We start from the raw sequence: 24,093 nt of genomic DNA, 5'->3' as shown, positions 1-24,093 counted from the left end.
TATGTTTTCTTGTAATCTGCGCACACGCGCAAACGCACTCGGAGGCGTTAAATGATCATTACAGGAACCTCTAGGAAAGTTTAGACGTAGGATCTGTTTTAGTTACCATAAAACGAATAAATTAAAACTGTATCTGTATTATTATAGTTACGGAGCTTGTGTCCCTTCGTTCAACTGTAATTTGTCTGTAACATTTGGAAGTCTTTTTGATTTTGCACGTGATTGGCCAAAAAGCTTAGAATCCAGAGCCGTTAAATGATTTTTCAAAAAGTTACTTTCGTCCTTGATAGCTTGACATTGACAGATGATAGTCAACTTGGATTTTTGAATTTTTAAATCAAAAATTATAATTTTAAGTAATTTGTGGTTTGTGAGCACTATTATTAGAAGTTTAATATTTTATATTAAAAAATATGACTCGAAGAAATAGGCTATTGTTTACACTGATACTTGTAATCTGTACGTATTATCATTGATTTATATATATGTTCTGAAATAATAATTATTTTATTTGATTTGAAGTGTTGAAATACACTATTCATTAAATTAAAATGCGCTTACAGAATTGATCAAAGTCCAAACATATATTAAATGGACTTCTAAATTATCTAAATACCTTTAAAACATGTGTTTCACTGCATTGTTTAGTTTCACAAGTGTTCAACATTGTAAAGGAAACATTTTTACTGTTACTATGTACTGTCCACTTATTTTTTATTTTAATTTAAGGTTTGCCAATAATAACCTACCAGTTTGATGTTGAGGAAGAAACAATTGATGAAACAATAGAGATTGAAGAGGAACCAGATATTCCAAATGTTGATGAATCAGAGTCTTTACTCTCAAATGTTGTGTCCGATGTTAACAAAACATTAACAAACCTCTACAACCATGTAACATCAGCAAATGTCACGGCAGAAAACAGAACAAGCATAGCAAATGAGACTCGGAAACTTGTTAAATGCAAAGAGATTGTATATGAAGGGACAGAGGAAATAGAGGTTGAAATTATAAATGGAACACACTTGGCTAAGTTATTGCAAGTAAAACCGGATGTAACTAGTCGTGATACAGAAGCTGATTGTGTTTTAGTGTTGTTTTATGCCAGGGCTTGTCCATTTAGTGCTCATGCTGCTCCGTATTTCAATGCTTTAGCCAGGGCTTATCCTAATATAAAGATGGTGGCTTTGGATGCTTTAAAATATCATGGAATTAATGCACAATATGGCATTGTCGGTGTTCCAACTCTTAAAATGTTCCATAATGGTAGACCGGTTGGTAAATTTAATGGAACAGAATATAACATTCAGTCATTCAGTAAATTTGTCCATGCTATAACTGGACAGTATCCTTTAGAACTCTTGGTGACCTCTAAAGACTTCCAAGGTCCAGTTTCTAGTGTTGTAGAAAAAGATACAGATTATTTCTTAGTGCTGTCTTGGTTGTTCATAATAGTGTGTTCAATATACTACTTTATGCAGTCAAAATGGTGGAACATGATAGTTGAGATGGTTCAGAACAACTGGAGAGAATCTGAGGCTCAACATGAGCATAATGACTAGTCAGACTGACAGTGTGATATGTACTAAAATAAGTTTAAGATTTAATAAATTATGATACATCATAATGTGTTCATTTTATGACCTACTTGCTGTCACCTGCTCGGAATTAAAAGAAAACTTACTTAGTAGACTATGTATTCTTCTAGACTAAGTTCTACATATACACCAAAATTTCAGCAGCAATTATTCAGCCTTTCTTAAGTAACCTACAAACATCCATCCGTCCAAACATTCGCTTTATAATATTAGTGAGATATGTGCAAATTTAATTTTCAACTCTATCAATTAGTATCCTTGGTTACATTGAAATACATTTGCGGTAAATAATGTAAAACTTGGCTGATAATAAATATATATTTTCTATTACATTTACACTTTATACAAGCCAAATATAGTTTTATACATATTAAAGTTCAGCTGGCATCTTAGTCTCATTTAGAGCAGCCAGTATATTTTGAGCTGTTAGTTCACTCATTGTGTTCCTAGCTTCGATTGAAGCACTGCCTATATGAGGTAGGACAATACAATTCTTTAGCTTAAATAATGGACTATCTAGTGGCAGAGGTTCAGGTGTAGTCACATCCAAGCCAGCTGCACGAATAGTATTATTTTGTAAAGCCTCTATCAATGCACCCTGGTCTACAGTCCCACCTCTACTTGTGTTAACGAAAATTGCAGTTTTCTTCATCTTCGCAAATGCTGTTTTATTGAATATTTCCTTAGTTTCAGGTACTAATGCACAGCAACATATGACAAAGTCACTTTGAGCAAGTAATTCATCGAATGTTACTTTCATTGCGCCAACTTCTTTGGCCTCAGGTCTCTCACTACGGTTGAAGTATAAAATTTTAGCTGTATTAAAAGATTTCACTCTTCTAGCAACTGCTTGGCCTATTCTGCCGAATCCAACTATTCCAACAGTGGCGCCAGCAAGTCCAGGTCCTGTCATCCATGTTGGAGCCCAGGACACCCAGCCACCTGTTCTTGCTTCATTTTGTGCTTCTGGTAAACGTCTTGATGTGGATAAGAGGAGTGCCAACTAAAAAAAAATTATAGATTACAATTTATAGCATCCAATATTTTCGGAGATTTTTTGCTTTGTTAGATTTTTGTAGATTTGAAAAATGTATTACTTGAAGTGATTGAATTAAAATTACCGTAAGTTCTGCAGTAGCATCTGTCAAGACATTTGGGGTATAGCCAATCCGGATGCCTCGTTTCTTACATTCCTGCACATCAATATGGTCATGACCCACAGATATTGTGGCCACAACCTTTAGTCCAGGTCCTGCTGCATCTAACAGTTCCTTATCTATCTTGTCAGTAAGTGAACAATAGATTCCGTTTGCACCAGCTACATGTTTCAATAACTCTTGTCTTGGACATGGTGATGCTTGTTCCCAAACTTTTAAGTCACACCTGAAAATTGTAAAATGTAAGTAAATTTTATGATTTTACAATTTCATTGCTGTAACATAATTATTTTAAACATATACAGGAAGCAAACTGAAATAAAATAGTTGTTTTTATGACCAATCTAACAAGTTTGCAATTTTTTGCTTATACTGGACATAACCTTATATTTGTTGAAGAGGAACAAGGAGGTCGCAGATGTGTTTAATATATTCTTGGAAATAATTTAGATGAAGAATGTTGTAAAAACTTACTGTTTCTTGAGTAATTCTATGCCACCTTGTGGCATATCTGAGCGAGTGACGTAAACTTGGTATTTTCCGGAACTACTCATGGTTCTGACGAAGTTCTTCGAAGCACCTCTACTGGTTAAGTACGGCGCAATCGCTGACAACACGCCTTTATACCTCATGAATGGATAGTTTTTATGTATCGATTTTATTACTTTTTTGACAGTTGTCAATTTCCGTACCAAGTCTTGCAAAAGGTCATTCTGATCTATGGCAAGTACTTCGGCGGTGCTTCAATAGATTTTTTTTCACTCGTGTCCCTGAAATATGATGGCTTCGCAACGTAAATGGCAAGATGCAAAGCAAACACAGTGGCGAGGATAATTTTTCCTTTACTCGACTTTAGGAATGACATACGGCCGGACATAATTTTAAGATAACACTTACTACTAAAGGTGAAATGGTTATCAAGTAATATTCATGAATTTTTCGTTAACCTTGAACTTTCATAACACTTCCCGCGTGATGCATGTGTCAAAGCCATTTTGACAGCTGTGAATTGGAGTTTTTAAGAAAAACATAAACAAGAAAGAAGCTTGGACCTTGCAGCCAAAATCTATTAATCTCGATGCATTTTGGCATTTACTTTAATTATTATTATAAATTATGAACATTGTTTGCAATATTAATATTTTCATACGAATCACTAATGCGTTACGTTCTATTATAGTTCTATTATAGTAATAAGGATTGTTACAAAAAGGACTCGCACTGCTACGGCGAAAATGAACATAATTAGATGTATAATATTAGTAAATTAGAGTAATAATTACAATCAACTACAATAAGAGTAACAGTAGTAAAACAACTTAATATATCTTGTTTGCGTAAAATTATGCATCTATTTGCACGTGTGTTTGAACTGATATTTCCAAATATGGCATTAAATCAAATGGATTATTGCGGTGTGCAGAACTAATTAAGTAAACACGCGACCGAATCTTATTATTCCTACAATTGACGTTAATTCGTAGTTACGAATCGCAGTTTTACCGCGCCTGCAATAAACCGGCCGAGTAATTATTTTCGCCACGAAAATTAATTAACAAGATTAGTTTTATGCGAGACTTTCATTCCAAAGTCGAGATATCCCGTCGGCGGCAGTTCTCGTGCGGAATTCATTATATGCGTTGTTACTTTCATCTCGTTATATCTATTTCTCAATACATGTTATACTTTTTAATTATCGTCATGGAAGTAGTAACATTCTTACATTACAGTGGTAACGATTTTTTTTATTATAATTTAATATAATTCCTCTTATGAACTTTGCGTTGATAATTCATAAGTTGTCAGTTCATCTACTAGTCTGATTTCTATTCTAGATACTAGTCAGGACTAAATTTTAAGTCCTCAATTAATTAATAAAACTTATGACCAAGCAATGCGTGAAAGTTCCTTGAACTTACAATATATTGAGTAATATTAATTTCATTTTATTGTATCATTGTTTATATCACCCAAAGGAAGGATATAATTAACCTTTTTTCTGCAATATATATATTTAAATTTATATCTATTCAATGGGCTTAACTATTTGTATTTTACTTAATTAACAAATTCTACAAAATTTCATCGCTTCTGAAAACATAATTATTAAGTTCTCGTTTCTACATAATATATTTTTATTATATATTTTTTCTCTAGTTATATAATTTGCAATTTTTTTTGCCTTACATTTTCACAAAATTTCGTAATAAAATAGGCACTGAGCGTAACTCATACAACTGATAACTATTTACTTCCATCCTGGCAATACTTTGTCGCTTTTCCTTTTTCGTAATAACCGAAAACAAGTCGCTTTTATTAAAAAGTTTTGGTTAAGTTTTCAAAATTAGAAAATAAAACGGTTTTAACGACAACTTACTTGCCATTAACTGTATAAAAATGGATCCATTGGGTAAATGCACTTCGTGTGAAAGCCAAGAGAGAAAAGAAAAATAAAAAAGTTATTAAGAATATTTTTATTAGTGACCAATACAAAAAGTTATTTGTTAATGTTTTTACTGTTTAACAAAACATTAAAGAGTTGTCTATGACTCTTTTAATTAAATGTAAAATTAATAGGAATTTCACGTGTGAAAGATGACAACGTACGAAAATAACAAGCCGTCTTTACAGTATGTATTGCTCGATATAACGAAGCTACTTTCTATTTAGTAATTAGAAGATTCGCACACGAAAGTACGTCGATTTTATTTACCAACGCGACAAGAGTGCGCGGTGCGCGGGAAATGCCAGATTAATTATGTCCGCGAGCAAAAACTGAACGCACTTTACTTTTTAATTTTTTCTTCGTTTAGGGTTGTCATTACTAATACATTTTTTTTCAAAAAAGTTTTATATCGTGAAATAATTACAAAGGTAAATTAAACTGAATAGAAACTAATAATACATATTCAAATGAGTTTACCACAGTAACCGTTGGTTTGTGACATAAAAATCTCTCTAAAAAACATATCGTCATCTCTGTCATTATCTTTGACAAAACAGAGATAACAATATGTTTTAAACATTTTTATTTTATTTAAGACATTTATTCTCAGAAACCCACGGTTAATGTCATTACTTGTTTGTTTGAAATCACGGTAGTAAGTTGTATTTTTAATTATTTCAATAATCGAACGTTGTTTATAGTGTAATAGATATAAAATCCGACTAGTCCGGTTCTCACGTATCGATTATCCGTTTCGTTACACTCTGACGGCTGAGCTTATTGGCATTAACGGTGTCCGGACGGTTAACCGGACTGTTACCTGGACTAGATATAATTGTATAATGAGAAAAATAGTGCGTATCGTATGAACTACTGATATGCCCTTATCATAGACCATAGATACAGTTTATTTTTTGAAGCACCGATAGCTTTATGGTTACGTTAGGCATAAGGGTACTAATTCGAATACGCTATTCGAATCCCGCCATTCCACTACTGTCATGAACCACAATCAATCACAAGCTTCTGGATTATTATTGCGGACGGACTATAATAGATTTCCTTTGCTAAATAGACACAAAGAACATTTTCATCTGGATAAAACATCTAAATTATATGCAATTATATGTGATTTTTGTTATAATAATGACAATAACCAAAAATATAAATACTGATCGGCAAAGGATTTTAGATTTTATTGCTTTAAGAATAGAGATTATTAACATTTAAATGTACAGATAAGGTTTTTATAAACGCAACAGCGCGTATATCCCTTCTTTAGAAGGTCTCTACCAAGGTTTTTATTGGTTTTTCGTTGTTTGCAAATGAATATGACGAATGACACAGGATGGATATTAAAAATGTTGTATTAGAGAACGAACAAATCTAGGGTCATCCCTCGGCTTCAACACTAGATGCGTCAAAGATCTTACGAAATTATACAATAACTTATTATTATCCAAACAATGGTTTGATCATCGGCGCCTTGTCTGACCCATTTCAACCATAGACAACAGTTTTGTCAATGTCAATTGTCTGTGGTGACATTGGCGAAAAAGCATTCCGATTATAGACATAATGGTTACGACATTTTTGCTATTGTAACTTATTCTTTTTGTTTGTTGTTTGTTTGTCTTATTGTTATATTTCAATCGAAATAGGAATTCCCTCGATTATATTTATCTAGACAGAGTTTTCAGTTTATACCAAGTCACTAGTCACAAGTGACTTAGCCTAGGTTAGGTAGCCATGGTGGCTCAGTGCGGTATGCTTCTCTCATAACACGCCAAAAAAAAAAACTAAAGCGTGACTTTGTTGATGACGTTTAAAAACAAAATGGTGGTTAATGTTCACAAATGGATACTCGTGATTTCAATCATATTGTATTTTAACTGGCAGTCCAATTTATTTTATTGTGGTTGCGAACGACAGTCACATGCCACCTACCAATGACTTGATGTCTCATTTCTTCAATTGTGTACTTTGTACATGCTGGCTAGGTATAGAGTCTTTGTAAAACAAATTCTTTAATAGAGATTCTATTAAACAAGAAAAAACATAGAAATTAATTTCAATTAAGTCACATTTTCGTGCTAGGCCCTTAGATTTTAATTTGTATTAAATATTAAATAACATATTACGTAACTAACTTGCAAAGGCTGCACAAAATCTACGTTGTTATTTTATCTGGAACCATTGTTAAAGTACAGTCAACGTCACATGTGTTCAAATGTAAAATAAACATTTTGCTAACCTTTTTTATTCAATTTATACTTTACTAGCTATCGCCCGCGATTCCGGCCGCGCGGTATTAAAAATAAAACACAATTATGCCTATGTATTCTTCCAGATTATGGTCTATATGTAACTAACATAGCGTTTCATCTCAAAATTAACTTGACTATTAATTTTAATTAATAATAAATTTAAATATTTTTACTAATTGAAACATAATTCTTAATGGTCTAACTTACCGTAGTGATTTTAAATACCGTCCATGTGAAAACATTTCCGACGCAGACTGTACGTAATTAAACACCTGTGCAATTTGATGCGCTGTTTTTTGGCACAGATTAAAAAAAACCTGCTGCTGTTAGTCTTCCTTTTATTTTATAAAAATTACGTAATGATGGTATAATCAGAAACACTGTAATTTTGCAATAGCGACTTAATAAATGGTTATAAATATACATGAATAAATAGTCTTTGAATTTGTTATCTAGTCCATAAATATTATCTCTTAACTCTTATAGAGAATTTCTGTAGTAATATATAAATCAGAGAGATTTTTTAGGAGATTTGTTTACATGTATAGGTCATCCAGCTTATGATTTATGGACTAAATGTTAAACACGACCTGATCTAGATCAATCGATCATAATTTAAATAAGAGCAACTGAAAATTCACTAAATATAGCTGATATAAAATATTCCATTCCGTTCTTTCTTTCTCTTTAAAATTATTCTAAGTTTAAGATTTTGCGACCCGGAAATCAAAGATATCCATTGTATAAAGTACTAGTTGTCGCCCGCGACTCCGTCCGCACGTAATTAAAAGAAAACTTAATCAGTAGCCTATGATTTCTTCCTGCCTGTGTTCTACATATATGCCAAATTTCAACGAGATCTATGCAGTCGACTTGGAGATAACCTCAAATATCCATTCATCCACCCAAACTTTCGTATTTATAATATTAGTAAGATGACTAATATAAACATTTTACTAATGAGAAAAAATGAGGTAATTTATCTATTCGTTAATAACATTCGTGTAAAAAGTAAGTATATTTTAAAAGTTGCATGTTAGACGATAACTGATGTTATACAGTTCTTTATGAGAGAAATTATAGCAGGCCTGTGTACACATCTGTCAGTGTGTTACAAATTCGCGATATACCACGAATGGGCGGAAGCGTAACGGTCTCATTCTGCAATATTTTACTAATGTTTACCGTCGACATTTATTAATTTTTATTATTCCGTTACCGTCTGATATTATCGTAGTTAAAATTTATAATGTTAATCTGTATATAAGTATTTTTATTTATGTAATTGGTTGGACAGAAACAAATGTTACCCTATCTCTTCGAGATATTTAGGCCATGAATGCCATAGCGAGTTAGGTTAATGCATCGCCAAATAACTGACACAATTAACTTTCTAACTTATATATAGACAGTTTTATTTACATTCGCATTTATAATATTAGTATTATAAAACAAATTTCAATTCTTATAAATGGATTTAAGATTTAATAGGAATTGATTTGATTGGTTTTGACTCGTCTACAAATTGTACCCGGATCCGTGTCATATAGGAAGTTATTGGGTCGTAACTCTCGACAATTTACTTTACCTGCAGTGATTATTTTCTACAGTATTACAGCATTAAGCGCATTTACTGATTACATCAAATGTGTAATCTATACAAAAGTTATCTTTATTTGCGTTGAGAATGGAACAATGTCGCCGCAAAGCAAAGGAAGCGTTTTCTCGTTTCTGAACGAATGCGTCAACGTCATTCGCTGTCAGTCGCCGAAGAGCGCGCAGTCGCGTCGCATGTGCTCGTATTTTGTAAATTTAAATTCAACGGAATTGTTAGATTTATAAATACGCTTTCATAATATTGAGGAAATAAAACAATAAGAAGTGTATCAGTGTGTGCTTTTGTGTTTTAAAGTTTTGTGAAGAGAACACTGTACAAGTTTATTGTTTATTAAACAGAAGTTAAGAATTGTGAGTATACTTTAAACTTTCCTTTTTTGATTTGTTACCAAAACAAAACTTTGCACGATGTTGGTACAATTGCTTTTTGTAAATAGAAACATAGTTTTTCAGACTAAGAATATGCAAAGAACAAAAAAATATATTTCATCATTTATTTTTAACAAAACAAAGTTAGGAAATAAAAAGCTAATATTTTAAAGACAGAAACTATCCACTTGTAAAATTGTCTCAATTTACAAGTGTACATTTATTTGTTTTCCTAAATGAGCGTCAGTTTTGTTACACTATTTGTGTTCTCTTAAGTAATTTGATTAATTTCTAATATTTTAGTTTCATTTACAGTTTTGTTCAATATTACTGAGACCATGATGTTATTGTGCTTTATGAATTGAATTTCATAAGATAAGTTATCGGCTGATCTAAGATTTTAGGAAAGTTTGAAGCTTGATTCCATTTTAGTTGGCGATTGACCTTTATAAAATCGAATTTTAGCGTCAATTTTTACGTGGTTATTACGAAAACCGTGAAATGTTATTTCATCCCTTAGCGACGTATAAAATATACATTTAATAATAATTTAATCAGAATAAGATTGTTTAATAGCCATAATGCTGAATTGGTTTCGAATTTCCGACCTGAGAGGTCTTAAGTCACACAACGTTACAACTTGCAACAATTTTAGTTTTCGCATACCTGACGTTGCGAAACTGTAACATATTTTTATCGGCATAAAGTAACGCGGTGTTGAAAATGTCCAATTATATTCAGGTCACGTGTCTGCATGTATCAAATACAAATTGTAACATGTAACATTTAATCCAAGCATGTTACATCTCAATTATGTAACATTATAACAAACTGTTAACGTGAACAACATAGTTAATTTATTATTTACGCATTTTAAGGTATTTTGTATGTATGAAATGTATGAAGGAAGTGATACGATTTCCCTTACATTTGATAGTCCTCAAGTGTCAATTTTGATGATCTAAGAAAGAAATTGTTATCGCAGTCGCTTTAAGAAAAATGAGCGAGATGGAAATATATTTGAAAAAAGGACAAAAAATACCACGAACAATAACACATACCTGAATATTCATTAAACCGTACTTGTGTTAAAAATAATCTTACTAATAAAATAATGCGAAAGTATAGATGGATGGATGGATGTTTGTTAGTACGTACCACCGGAACGGGTCAACGGATCTCAATGAAATTTTGTATAGATGTAGAACGTAATCTGGAAGAACACAGGCTACAAACTATTTTTTTTCCCGCGCGGACAGAGTCTCGGGAACCAGCTAATACCGTATAAATTAACGTAAGTCGTAATTTCGGTAGACTGCATCACGTTGTTTACAGATTTATATTATTTTGTCTTAATAAAACGATTAAATATTAAAATATAACAAAGGTATTTATATGATTTTATAACTAATTCTATTTACAGTTTCTTTGTTAATAAATGTATTTGACGCATTAAATAAGTAGGAAATGAACTGCGTTTGTAATAAGATATCGTAGACTATTTTGTTCAAGGTTTTATAAACAAAGTTAAACTGCATACGTTTCTATTAGATTTCTATAGAATCAAAGAGAAAGGAAATTCATACGAGTCCTGGATATTTTGTGTTTCTGATTGTCACACTAATCCACCTCATTTTGGAAGTGTGTTTTTAGTAACTATTTTTATTATTTTGATAACAATATTAGTAAACAATGTGTCATAATCCACCAAATTGCAGTAAATACCCGGTTTTATCTAATTATGAGTACGATTTAACAGAGTATTTCTTGTGAACACGCGATATAAGTCTGATTGTTGATAAGTGATAAGATATAAGAATGTTATTCGGACTGACTTGAGATTTGAAACAACAATATGTTAAGATGATTTGAAGACAATTCCGAACTTTCACAAAAAGGCAGTTATTGTTAGAACGCATTTAATTAAACGGCGTTCCGTATATTACGCGCGACAATCACGTGACTTATCAAAAGTTATTGTCAGTTTTATCAGTTCTTCGTTATGGAATCTCTTCGGAGCGAATACACTTTGTCCAACCCCTCTGCTCTGTCTAATGCTTTGCCCTCGTGTGAATGCATTTCATTCGACTATTATGTTTAAGGTTCAATTCGCTATTGACCTTGAAACACTTCTATATAAAGAATGTTTACCATAGTAGTAATATAGTTCAAAACCATTTAATAAGCATATAGCGTTAAATAATGCTATATACACACTCAAATATGTTCTCAAGAGTACTTTCAAATTCAATAAGAACATTGTTTTAGGTTCAAGGGTAAAATTCTTCGTGAACAGCTCCGAGGTAAATATTAGCGCAATTGTAGTATCGTATAATGGATTTTAATCTCTATACCGGAGCAATAGGGTTTAAAATGAATTGCCTTTAGTGAGACAAAGATTGCCTGCGTTAGTTTATTTAGTAATGCTAGGGTAACCTTTATATGGTAGGAATTTGGGATAGTCTTGTTAAAACATGTATATTATTGTGATAAAATATACGTATGTACTTTCTATCTTATATTATTGTATTCGTCAAAAAATGAATTGTTAAAAAAAAAATTAAAAAGTTTAAATCCTTATTCTGAAGTAAAATCGTGCAAAATTTATCAGTTTAAAAACAACGAATTGAGAACATTAGCCATGACTTACAAACTGAGACAGGTGACTGATAAGATAGTGAAAGTTGATATATTGTTTTTTTTTTAAGATTAATCTGCGATCTGCGACTGACATCTCTTTGTTACTAAATATTCAAGATCCATTAGTTGCTTGCTTCTTTAACTCTTAACAAAGAATAAGGTATTCTGACCAAAAATCTGGATAAAATATATCCTATAGGGAAAATCTATCTTTGGCAAAACAGATATAACAATATGTTTTGAAAGGAGATTTTGGTCTCGGAAACCCATGGTACCAATATCCGGTAATAGCAGGGCTATTTGTTTAATGGTGGACAATAACTGTAAAGACTTATCCAAAGACAAGTCTTTTACACTCATAGTTATGCTTACAACTAAGCATATTATAAAAATCGTCTTATGTCAAAAAAATAAAAAAATCTTTTCCTTACAAGTAAAATAAGATAATAGTTTCTTGAAAAACATATGAATTATACAATCATTGTCTACCGATCGTTGTTATTAAATTTTCATTTGTTTTTTTATTAAGTAGGATGAGATTATATATATTTAGCGTCGGTGGCTCAGTGGTCAAGCACTTGACTTGCAATCTGCAGGTCCTGGGTTCGAATCCCGCCATGTACCAATGTGTTTTTCGATTTCCGATTTACATATGTACATTTATCCGACGTTCTTACGGTGAAGGAAAACATCGTGATGCAACCTGCACATATCTGAGAATAAATTCAAAGATACGTGTGAAGTCAAACAACCCGCACTTGGCCAGCGTGGTTGACTATGGCCTAATCACCCTTAACTTAGGGTAGGCTCCGAGCCTCTCGGTGGGGACGTATTTTATGCAAGTACTCCAACAGTGAAAACACAGCAATAATCACATGAGAGTACAAAATATCACGTGATTCCATTGTTTATTTCATCAAACATTTGGATATGTAACCCTGAAGTGTGAACCACTTTGGATAAACTTTCTTGTCAAGATTATTTTTTTGGTCAAGGTTGTTTCTCTTCATATTATAAAATTAATAGAAATGTAACTAGATAGATCTTCAGATTGTTAAATGACTAGCTGTCGCACTCGACTTCTTTTGCGTGGAATTAAAAAATAAAACTTAATTAGCTTATGTGTAATTCCAGGCTATGTTCTACATCTATGTCGTATTTCAGCGAGACCCTTGTATCCATTCTGGAAATACTTTCTAACGAACATCCATCCATCCAAACATTCGCATTTATAATATTAGTAAGATTTATTTGACTGATCATCAATCATTCTTTTAATCGTTTATTTAATTAGTACGAACTGTAGTTCGTATTTTATTAACCTCATAGCCTTAGCTTAATGGTAGGTTTCTTAGGCAACTGCGAAATATGTTTATTTTGTCCTGATATTGTTGGATGGTCACCCTACCGTTAAGGCATTTATGGGCGCTGTCCCGCTCTCTCACCGAAGCCGGTATTGCCTGGGTTGTCTTTGTTCGATTGTCGCCTGTTTCGTTGGTACGCTGCTTCGCTACGCAACCTTATCGGACACATTGTCACCGAATTCCTAAACTCGATGAATTGCGAAAGTTACGCAACGAAATGCGGTTTAGTTTCATAGTGAACCGTGGGTTTCTGATACCAAATTCTTTGTATAAATATGTCGTCATCCCCGTCATTATCTTTGACAAAATAGAGATAATGTGTTTTAAACGGAGATTTCGACCTCAGAAACTCACGGATTTCACATGAAAATAAAAACCGCGCCAATTATTGACAGTTAATTTTATCCGTGTTTCCTCAATACACTGGCACATTTTCTTCTTGACAATACTAAGGGAGCCCTCAGTGACCACAAAAGTTAACTATAAAATTGAATATTCCGTGAATCATTGAACGGCAGGATATGGAATATGTGTCGGTTTACACAAACATTGTGTTTTGAATAATAAACAATTGTTTTTGCCTGTACTCAGTTTATATTTAAACCATATATTAGTTCTGGAAATACGAAGAATTTTACAAGCATATGTAGTATGAATAATAAAATAATTAAGAATATTATTGTAATTTAAAGTTCTTGCTTAGAGCTGTTTTACAATGTCCAAGTAAAGTGCTAGATAGACTACCAAATAAATTAACAGACACATAATATTATATTTTCTATGAAAATTGTTTCCGTTTCACAGTTCAAAGATTTTGAAACGCCAACCACGACTATTTGTCAGATAAGTTCCAAGTAGCCAACATGAACTAGACTTTTCTCTTATTAAAATTTATTCCCAGCTAAATAACTAAATTAATATCGAATGTGTATCGACCCTTAGTTTACTTTAAGTTCATTAATTTAAATGGCGTTCACTTTCCCGTACTTATGTAACGTCTACACAACGGGAAGTTGGCAACGTGAATACTAATATAAGATAAACTCCTATAGCCGTTCGGTTACGTCCAAAACCGGAATAATAACATACATATACTCCATAATAGCTGTCGCCCGCGGCTCCGTCCGCGCGGAATTAAAAACTTAAAAAGATGTCTATGTGTTCCTCCAGACTATGCTCTACCTCTATGGTAAATTTCATCTAATTCCATCCAGCCGTTCCTGAGATACCTTCGCTTCTCGCAAAAAATTGGCATAGATGTAGAACAAAGTCTGAAAGAACACATAGGCTACTTATTATGTTTTTTTAATTCAGCGCGGATGGAGTCGCGGGCGACAGTTAGTATGTATATAGTTTTAATATAAAGATTTGTACCAAAGTAACTTAGTTCACAACTAAAACCAATTAACAGAAGCCATACAATCAGAATTATAACACGCAAAATTAGTTATTCTCCATTTACATATGATTTTAATTTATTTTAGTATTCAGTATTCGTATTAATAAATCTTCAAATCTTACTTCTTAGATGGATGGATGTTTGTTAGAAGGTATCTCCACAACGGCTCCATAGATCTCGCTGAAATATGGGACAGATGTAGAACATAATCTGAACGACCACATAGGCTACAAATTTTTTTTCGCGCGGACGTTGTCGCGGGCGGCAGCCAGCAGTATTTATAAAAAAATAGTGTTCATATGCTAACAAAAACCATACTTTTTTAATTTTGCCATGTTTATTCATCATCATCAGCTCACTATACATCCCCACCGAGGGTCTCGGAGCCTACCCTAAGTTATGGGTGATTAGGCCATAGTCATGTTTATTTAGGTAAGAATAATAAGTTAACAGGTGTCTTCCTTGTCATACAAAAAAGTCGACAAATACGTGAAGCAAGCTCGCAACCTGTTATTTTACACGTGGACGCTTTATTAAGTTTTCTTATACAGGATGTTATAAATTACGATTAAATTATTTTTATATACTTATTTAATATTTCTCATATACATTATGAATATGAATAAATTAATAATTTTAATAATTTTAAGCGTCAATAGCCTAATGGTTAAGGGTACGGATTTCCGACCACGAGGTCGGGGGTTCGAATCCCGCCATTCGACTATTGTCGTAAACCATATCCTAGCACAAGCCTAGAGCTTAGTTGGAATGGTAAAAGAAATATTAGTGAATTTACAAAAAAATCTGCTAATATTTTTCCCCTAATATGGTTAACGAGATGGAATAACATTCCAATTTAAATACTCTTTGACACCACCAAATGACTATTTTTGACGTCATGCAAATCACCTATGGTGTTACTAACTGAAGTCAATTGTATGGAGTTAAATACAAAGGAAATAACGTATTTCTTGTGTTAATGGAAAATAATTAAAACAAGGTTAGTTTGCATTATTTCTCTAATCTCTTTGGCCTAGTTGCAAGATTATAACAAAACGTAGACACTCTTCTTTATAGCACATTAAAGGTCGTCAGATTAGAAACACTAGCACTGCTAGAATATTATCACTAACCACCACTTCTGTTATTGACTAATCTGTAAAAATATTGTTATTTCTGTTTTTTTCCATAAGAATGAAAGAGACTTGTAATGAGTCGATTTTTTAAATTTCACTATGGCAATACTTAGGGTTATAACCCCAATAAAAGGCCTCTGGATACCTTTTTGTCGCTTTACTTTTGTGCTACGGTTTGATACCTTTATTTAAACCTATGTAACCTTCTTTCTTATTTAATTGAATGAGATTAAAAAGTATGCTGTTAATTGTTACAATCATTTCGATAATTGTTATTGTTAGTATTCGTTGCGTATTTGGCTCGTTCGTACCAACACGTTTTGCCGGTCCAAAGGTCTGACATCGACTGACGTCCCCTCTCTTCGGAATGTACTTATGACGTGTACGTTCGCGATAAACAACACTACGTTTATGTACACATTACAGTTACCAAAAATCTCCATTATGAGGTAATGTTTTTTAAACGATTCGTTCAATTAACCGTGAATAATTAAGATTGTTTGTGCCTTATACGATTTTAAGTTAGAATAATTAATTTAATTTCCATGTAAGGAACGGCTCTAATGTTTATTTAGATTCGGGAGTTACCTTATAAGTTGTGCCAAAATGAACTGGTTTGACAGAGCGATGACCATTTTAGTATATACCGAATCTGGTTTTAAGTTATGTATGTGCGTGTTTTAGCGTTTTAACCATACTTTAGGTTGTAATATATTTTAGTTTACTAATACCTATATGTTAAAAATAGTAAATCTTACTAATATTAAAAATGCGAATTTGTTAGATGGATGGATAGATGGATGTTTATTTGAAGGTATCTCCAAAACGTCTGAACGGATCTCGATGAAATTTGACATACGTATAGAACATAGTCTGAAGAACAAATAGGCTACTAATTATGTTTTTTTTTAATCCCGCGCATAGAGTCGCGGGCGACAGCTAGTCATTTAAAAATCATAGTAACACCACTTTCATTTGTTTGCTACAAGACAATGGAAATATATGGGAAAAAGGAAAATGACAGTAAAAGTGAGCTTACAATTTTCTTCGGTTTGCCATAGACAATACTGGATTTATTCACGTCAGCACAGAGTAAAAAAAGTAGCACGGTGCGGTCAAACAGACCAACATTAAAAAAAATCGTTATAAGCAACACAAATGCATCATGAGCATGAAATATTTTTTTATCTTACTAATATTATAAATATGAATGTTTTGATGTATGGATGGATGGATGTTATAAGATATCTTTAGAACGGCTGCATGGGTCTTGCTGAAATTTGGCATAGATGTTGAACATAGTCTGGAAGGAAACAGACTACTGATTGAATTTCTTTTTAGTTCCGCGCAGAGTCGAGTATGACACCTAGTGTGACATACAGACACCCCAATTTTATTAGTTGAGTATTTTACATGTTAGGAAGGAAATGCGGGTTATACATATACATCTTATAGATATAAAAGAAAGTCGTGTTAGTTACACTATTTATAACTCAAGAACGGCTTTACCGATATAGCTGAAAATTGGTGAGAAGGTAGCTCAGAGCCAGGAGACGGACATAGAATACTATTATATTTATTAATTCTTTCGAATTTATGCCTTGAAAAGTTGCTTTTTATTTAATTTACTAATACTATAAATGCGAATGTTTAGATAGATGTGATATGGATGAACCGGTGGGCTACACTTATTAAGCTTTTTTTATATATCCACGCGGACGGAGTCGCGCGCGACAGCTAGTATAGGTATAATTATGAAAGCGGAAAGAGTTGATCTAAATTATAATTTACACATAACATATTTTACGCAAATTATTGTGGATTGCTTATCGTCGTAAAGTCATTAATACCGTGCGAAACAATCTAAAAACCAGCTGATCGACTCCGCCATTTAAATTATGTAACTGGCAACATCGATCTATCAACCATAGACTATAGTTTAAGATAAAATATAGTCTCGAAATTTCATAAACTGTCATTAGCATGTTTATAACAGCTTTCTCAAAGTGATTAATAATTACATTATTTATATTATAATGAATAACTGGTTTATGAATAAAATGTCGGTTATTAGTTGTTTGTTTACTTTGATCTTTTATTCGGTAAAAGTGTTCGATTTTATGTTTTTGCTGTATTTAGGGTTCCGTACCTTAAAAACCTCTTCTAGGATTACTTTGTTGTCCGTTCGTCTGTGTGTCAAGACACTTTTTTTAATATTAGTTTAGACGTGATATATGATGTGATGATATTGTTAATTTTACATTCCTATTTTAAAATATGTTTTATAAACAATTAATTCATTTTTATTCATAGTTTTCGCTAATTTAAAAGAATTCTTTATTGTTCACTTTTCGTATTAAAAAGGTTAGTATCGATATTTTTTTTGTATTTTTTTATGTTTACGATTTCATTCTTGTCATGTTTTAGTGAAAGTGACATGTTAATTGTCTATGACAGAATGGCGGCAAATTTTGACAGATGTCAGCATAGAAATTTAAAGTATCATTTTTAAAGTTGACGTACTGAAAGAATTGTTAAATACTTTCGTATGTAGTGAATATTTTACATTTATTTCTGCTCCGAATACGTACAACAATAGGAGTTATCGCCGTGTCGCGCGTTGTTGACGACAAATGGACCTCGTGCGTTACGCGCGCTTATCGCCCGCCATTTTGAATCATGTTTCATACTGCACGTTTGACCCCACCTCGAAATGTACCTATCCTTTTATGTAACGTATATTTCTATTATTATTGAATACAATCGAAGATACGTTTTTCTGTTATATGAATTAGAATTGTTCAATATTTTAGTTTCACATAAACTAGTAAGTAGAATATAAACCCAGAGACGCCTATTCTTGACATCTTCTAAGTACCTTAAAGAGCGTCTGTGGCTCAGGAGTCAAGCACTTGACTTGCAATCTGCAGGTCCTGGGTTCGAATCCCGCCATGTACCAATGTGTTTTTCGATTTCCGATTTACATTTGTACATTTATCCGACGTTCTTACGGTGAAGGAAAACATCGTGATTCTGCACATATCTGAGAAGAAATTCAATGATGTGTAAAGTCAACCAACCCACACTTGGCCAGCGTGATTGACTATGGTCTAGGTACCCGTGACTGGGAAGGCTCTGTGCCCCTCAATGGGGACGTATAGTGTGCTGATGATAAAGTACCTTAAATTAATTGAAGGAAAAAAGAATTAATAATGTCGTCCAAAATAGCTTTCTTGGAACTATATCTTATCTAATTTTTTAATTGTTTACTTACCTTAAACTTGTTATCAATATATACGCCTTAGTAGACCAAACAATCAAGACGCACCACTTTCATTATCGGTCGTGAACATAAGAAAAATAGGTTTTTGATAAAAATAAAAATGAATACAAGTTATAAAAGGATTTGGAGAGATTGGAACTTAAATAACGATAAAATTTAAATGGAACTAATGCAAATAGACACAGAAAACTAAAAATATATTCTGTTTTTAGTACTTTTAGGAAGTAAATCCGACACTGCCTTACTAAAATGTCGACATTTGTGTCCCCTCACTATTCACTGTGACACTGGACTTTGTAACCAGGGGATTCTAACTAGTATTGTATAAAAGTATATAAGGTCTAATTTGGCAAATATGAAAGTTATAGTTCATGAGACTTGATTTTTTTTTAATATTATAAGGTGGCAAACGAGCGAGCGGCCACCTGAAATCGCTAAAATAGCGAAGTGACCGTAACCTACCTTTAATCGACGGAGGAGAGGATGCACAGAAAGAAAATATTTTCTCTTTCTATGCATCCTCTCATCCGGAAAGTCCACTTCCACTTCCCAAACCTTTCGTATAGGAAAAAGAGTGGGAAAGGAAAGAGGACTAAATTAGGTCTCCGGGACGCACACTCATCAGACTGTACGCGGAATTGCTTCCACTTTACGCCTGTCTTTTGTGTGGTCGTGGTATTGCACTGGGCGAACCTGGCCAATTCGTGCGAAGATGTTAAAGCGGGCTCTACGACTGTTAAACTTGATGTCCTAAACACAAACACAAATGAAATCAAATACAATGAAATACGTAGTTCATCAAGAAGGCCAATTATAATCTATACTAATGTAAAGAGGAAATATATGATTGTTTGTTTGTTTGCATTGAATAATCACCGAAACTACTATACCGATTTGAAAAATTCTTCCACTGTTGTGAAGCAACTTTATTCCCGAGTAATATAGGTGTATTTATTACTAGATTTTTTTTAATTCTGCGTCGAAAAAATGCTATATAAAATATAGATCTTTGAATAATTATAAAGATACAGGCATAAGGATAAATCTTACTTCTCACTAATATTATAAATGCGATGGAGTTTGTTTGAAGGTATCTCCGCAACTACTAAACGGATCTGGATGATATTTGGCATAGATGTAGGACATATTCTGCGCGGTCGGAGTCGCGGGCGACAACTAGCGTCAATAGCCTAATGGTTGAGGGTACGGATTTCCGATCACGAGGTCGGGGGTTCGAATCCCGCCATTCGACTATTGTAAACCATATCCTAGCACAAGCCTAGAGCTTAGTTGGAATGGTAAAAGAAATATTAGTAAATTTACAAAAAAATCTGCTAATATTTTATATAAAAAAAAACTAGTCAATAAATAAAAGTCAGATTAACATTATTTAATATTAAGTTACGTAATATTGCTTATTGATTGCTTCATCTATATTATATTATTTTTAATTTATTTCAATATGATAGCATCATCCGGGCAAAGGTATTATTATTAGGTAAAAAATAACGGATAATTAATAATATAACGGGTTTTTTTAACGGAATATAAATCAAAATGCATCAGTCTAATTTATACATTTTATTTGTAATATTTTGTAGTGTAACCATGATTTATAGAGGTTTTAGTAAGATTTTTATTTTTATTAGTTTTTTTCAAGAAGTAGAGAATACAATATTTACATGAATAATAAAAAAAGACATGTGTTTAAAATTCAAAGCAACATATAATCTCATTAGCAGTGTCTGTTTGAAGCAGTTTTTTAATAAAAGCAAAAAGAAAACAAATCTTTTTTTATTACAAGTGTATTTGAGAGAGATTGTGTTCTCTAATTAGCTGAACAGTATCTCATCATAACTCGTAATGTTATACAAGATGCACTCTTAAATCTAATTATATCGCAGTTGAACAATCTGACTGTATTTAATGAGCAGGGTGACCATGATTTTGTAAAAAGAGTGGGACATATGAGTAAGTTTATTTAAATATAATATCACTATACCAAATAACGAAACATAAATATATTACGTTTTAATATTAAATAAACTCATAAAAAAACTTGAAATATCATGTGTCGTAAAAATAATTGAAAAATAAATGTATATTTTTTAACATCCTGTAGTTCAATGAAAAATTAAAAAAGTGTCCTTGTATTTTTTGTATGTGGCAACCCTAATTGCATCCGATGCACGTAATTAATGGTAGGAATATTTTCACCAATTTCATTGTAACTTCACTTTCACGTAGTTACAACACTGTACGATAGGCACAGGTTTATAAAATGTTACCTGCGACTATGAGCTGAAAGTCCTTTGTGTTAGGGATGTCTTTGGCTTCACATAATTATTGTTTTCGCATCGCAACATCCCCGTTGTATTCGGAATTTATTTTAATAATAATTAAAATTGAAATAAATTAAGTATAGAATTTAAATCGCTGAAAGATTGTACTTCGGAGTCGTGTTTATAAAAATAATACAGGATGTGACTATTTTTATAATTCAAAATAAGAAAAAATGCATTTTTTTAAAGTTGACTTTTTGCACAAAATATTAAACAAAAAAATCATGTTGTATATACAAAACGAAGTTAATTTGAACCGGTTTGCATTGATGGATGTGAAGTGTTCGCGTATTGGGGAAAGTGAAGTATGGCACGGGGAAATGTCTGCGGAATGTATTGTCGTTTCCCTGTTCAACATGCGTACTACTTGTCTATGCGTTAATTAAAAAACGCAATGCTTTATCTATGGCTGTTAACATTAGTAGATACATAGAGACGTACCTTATAATTTTTTCAGAGCTTGACATGTTGTGTGTTCCAATCTTTACATTAGTACTGGCTGTCGCCCCATGACTACGTCAGTGCGCAATTAAAAAAAAAACTTATTTAGTAGCCTATGTGTTCTTCCAGTTCTGGACACACCTAACAAACTTCCATCCATCCAAACATTCACATACTAAAATGAAGGTTGCTCTTTTAAGGATTATTGCTATCTCAGTTATTTCAAAAGGTGTGAAAAAGATGACCACATTTTGTTCAAGTGTTACGTCAATACAGACCCACAATAAGAAGTGCTTACGTGTTGCCCTGACATTCACTGCTGACAAGGTTACCCATCCAGTCCGATCACTTTGTTATTTATTTATAAACACAAATAATAGACATTTATACATAATGTATCGAAAATCATTCGTTGTGCTGAGATTATATACTTCTATTTTTATATAACTTACTGTCAGTCATTTACCTAGCTTTTAGTGTAGATTTAGAACACAGTGGGACTCTTTCAAGAATCACTGAACCAATCTGAGTTCTGACAGATCCTTTTGCATATAAGAAATACTCTTTGGTCAAAAGAATAATACACGAACGCCAAATTACATGTTGAATAATCGGCAATATCGTTATTACGGACCATTAAAGATTTCAAACTGGTCTTTAAACGTGTTTTTTTATTTACAAACTTTATGTTTGTTGCCAGTGAGTCATATAATAGAGTATTAAAAGGTTGTTGCAGATTTATACAAGTTCTTTGTATCCAATTGAAATCGTTAATCAATACTAGTTGTCGCCCGCGACTCTGACCGCACGGTATTAAAAAAACTTAAATAGTAGTCTATGTGCTCTTCTAGAGTATGTTCTATATGTATGCCAAATTTAATCAAGATCAGATACCTTCAAACAATCATTCGCATTTATAATATTCCTAAGAAGTAAGATTGTAAAACATCTTTTTATTTATTCAGCCCATATTGTTAAATACTGATTCATAGTTAATTTTAATTAATAAAAAAAACAACTCCCCATCATTAAAAATGTCTAGACAGTCATATAGCGTTTGTTTGTTTTACGTATACTCCCCTAGGATTATAGAGGGGCGGAGTATTGCCTACAAAAAACATAGGGTACGTTCGGTCGACACCCTTAATTACGCTTTTTGTGCAGTTTTTTTTTGCAGCAAAGTGTACACAGCTTTGTTTTTGAACATACGACAAAAATGCACATCCTACAAATTGCTAATCTAAAGAAAAATAACAGGAAAAGAATTTTGTTTCTGACAATGTTGGTATGCGATGAAGAGATTTTTTAATCGGAAATTATCTTTTTAAATCACAATTTGCTTTCGTAAGTTCATTGGTATGATGTTCAAGCACACAATTTAATGCCGGCAACGCATCTGCGGTTCCTCTGGTGTTGGGGATGTCTATGGGCGTCGGATTAATGTTAGATAGTTCGCTGTTTCTTTGCCTCTTTATCAAAAAAAAAAAACTTTCTACACAAACAACGACAATAAGAATTACACTTTTGCTTTCTCCAAATATCTCTTTACGTTTCGAATGTCACTAATCATTTTGTTGAATAACACAAATATAGCTGTTTCACGCTTGAAGATCAATATTGCATTAGCTAACGGGGAAATGCCGCCAGCCTCTTGGGAACCCTACCATGCGACCGCAGCGATTTGGGGTCGATTTATTATATTATTTAGTTTGGTTTAGTTTTAGTATATAGTTTATAGTATTATTTTGGTAGATTAATTTTATTTTAATTAGTCACTTAATAATTAATATAGAGTTAAGTAATTCAATAATAAGTTTATGTATATATATTATTAAGTTATTATATTTTTTAATTTTTAGCTAACGTATTGAAAAATGTATTTTATTGTAGTATTCAAAGTGTTTCAGCCTCTCAGAGACAAGGTCGGTTTCACCTAACGATAGTGAAAGTTCTAATATCGCTTAGTAATACTGTAATGTTAATACACTTTCTTATACAACGCATAAAGGATTTATGTTGCATAATACTGGCCAT

General features: G+C 32.6%; 3 protein-coding genes across 5 annotated transcripts in view; 2 read left to right on the top strand and 1 right to left on the bottom strand.

The window, feature by feature from the left end:
* The first annotated feature begins 295 nt into the window (after positions 1 to 295).
* bug (thioredoxin domain-containing protein bug) lies at positions 296 to 1,639 on the top strand. Of its 2 annotated transcripts, NM_001312141.1 has the most exon segments (3): positions 315 to 459; positions 730 to 1,542; positions 1,545 to 1,581. In NM_001312141.1, coding segments are annotated over 3 exon segments (864 nt in total). In that variant the 5' UTR covers positions 315 to 413; the 3' UTR covers positions 1,550 to 1,581.
* A 258-nt stretch (positions 1,640 to 1,897) lies between these two features.
* LOC106126677 (glyoxylate reductase/hydroxypyruvate reductase) lies at positions 1,898 to 3,769 on the bottom strand. Its single transcript, XM_013324448.1, has 3 exons — positions 3,230 to 3,769; positions 2,720 to 2,981; positions 1,898 to 2,601 (listed from the first exon to the last, which is right to left on the bottom strand). Exons 1-3 carry the CDS (start codon positions 3,385 to 3,387, stop codon positions 1,969 to 1,971), a joined length of 1,053 nt encoding a protein of 350 aa, XP_013179902.1. The 5' UTR covers positions 3,388 to 3,769; the 3' UTR covers positions 1,898 to 1,968.
* Positions 3,770 to 4,394: 625 nt separating this feature from the next.
* Positions 4,395 to 24,093, top strand: part of LOC106126890 (SH2 domain-containing protein 4B) — a 41,753-nt gene continuing 22,054 nt past the window's right edge. Inside the window, exon 1 of one of the 2 annotated variants that reach the window (XM_013324798.1) lies at positions 4,395 to 4,487. The gene's annotated coding sequence lies outside the window, so the exon portion shown is untranslated. Of the gene's footprint in view, positions 4,488 to 9,398; positions 9,437 to 24,093 lie in introns of those variants that run through there. The other variant, XM_013324797.1, reaches the window with a different exon arrangement.

Source organism: Papilio xuthus, unplaced genomic scaffold (genome assembly GCF_000836235.2).
Source record: "Papilio xuthus unplaced genomic scaffold, Pxut_1.1 DF824992.1, whole genome shotgun sequence".
Classification (NCBI taxonomy): Eukaryota; Metazoa; Arthropoda; class Insecta; order Lepidoptera; family Papilionidae; genus Papilio; species Papilio xuthus.
Note: the sequence above shows the minus strand (reverse complement) of the source record. Positions and strands in the feature narration are given on the sequence as shown.

Excerpts from the sequence above, each read along its gene's own strand:
- LOC106126677 (XM_013324448.1), bottom strand. The coding sequence starts at position 3,387 with ATGAGGTATAAAGGCGTGTTGTCAGCGATTGCGCCGTACTTAACCAGT. Across the intron at positions 2,982-3,229 it reads ATAGAATTACTCAAGAAACA|GTGTGACTTAAAAGTTTGGG; the intron begins GTAAGTTTTTAC and ends TACAATTTTCAG. Across the intron at positions 2,602-2,719 it reads ATGCTACTGCAGAACTTACG|TTGGCACTCCTCTTATCCAC; the intron begins GTAATTTTAATT and ends ATTTTTTTTTAG.
- bug (XM_013324449.1), top strand. The coding sequence starts at position 414 with ATGACTCGAAGAAATAGGCTATTGTTTACACTGATACTTGTAATCT. Across the intron at positions 460-729 it reads TACACTGATACTTGTAATCT|GTTTGCCAATAATAACCTAC; the intron begins GTACGTATTATC and ends TTTTAATTTAAG.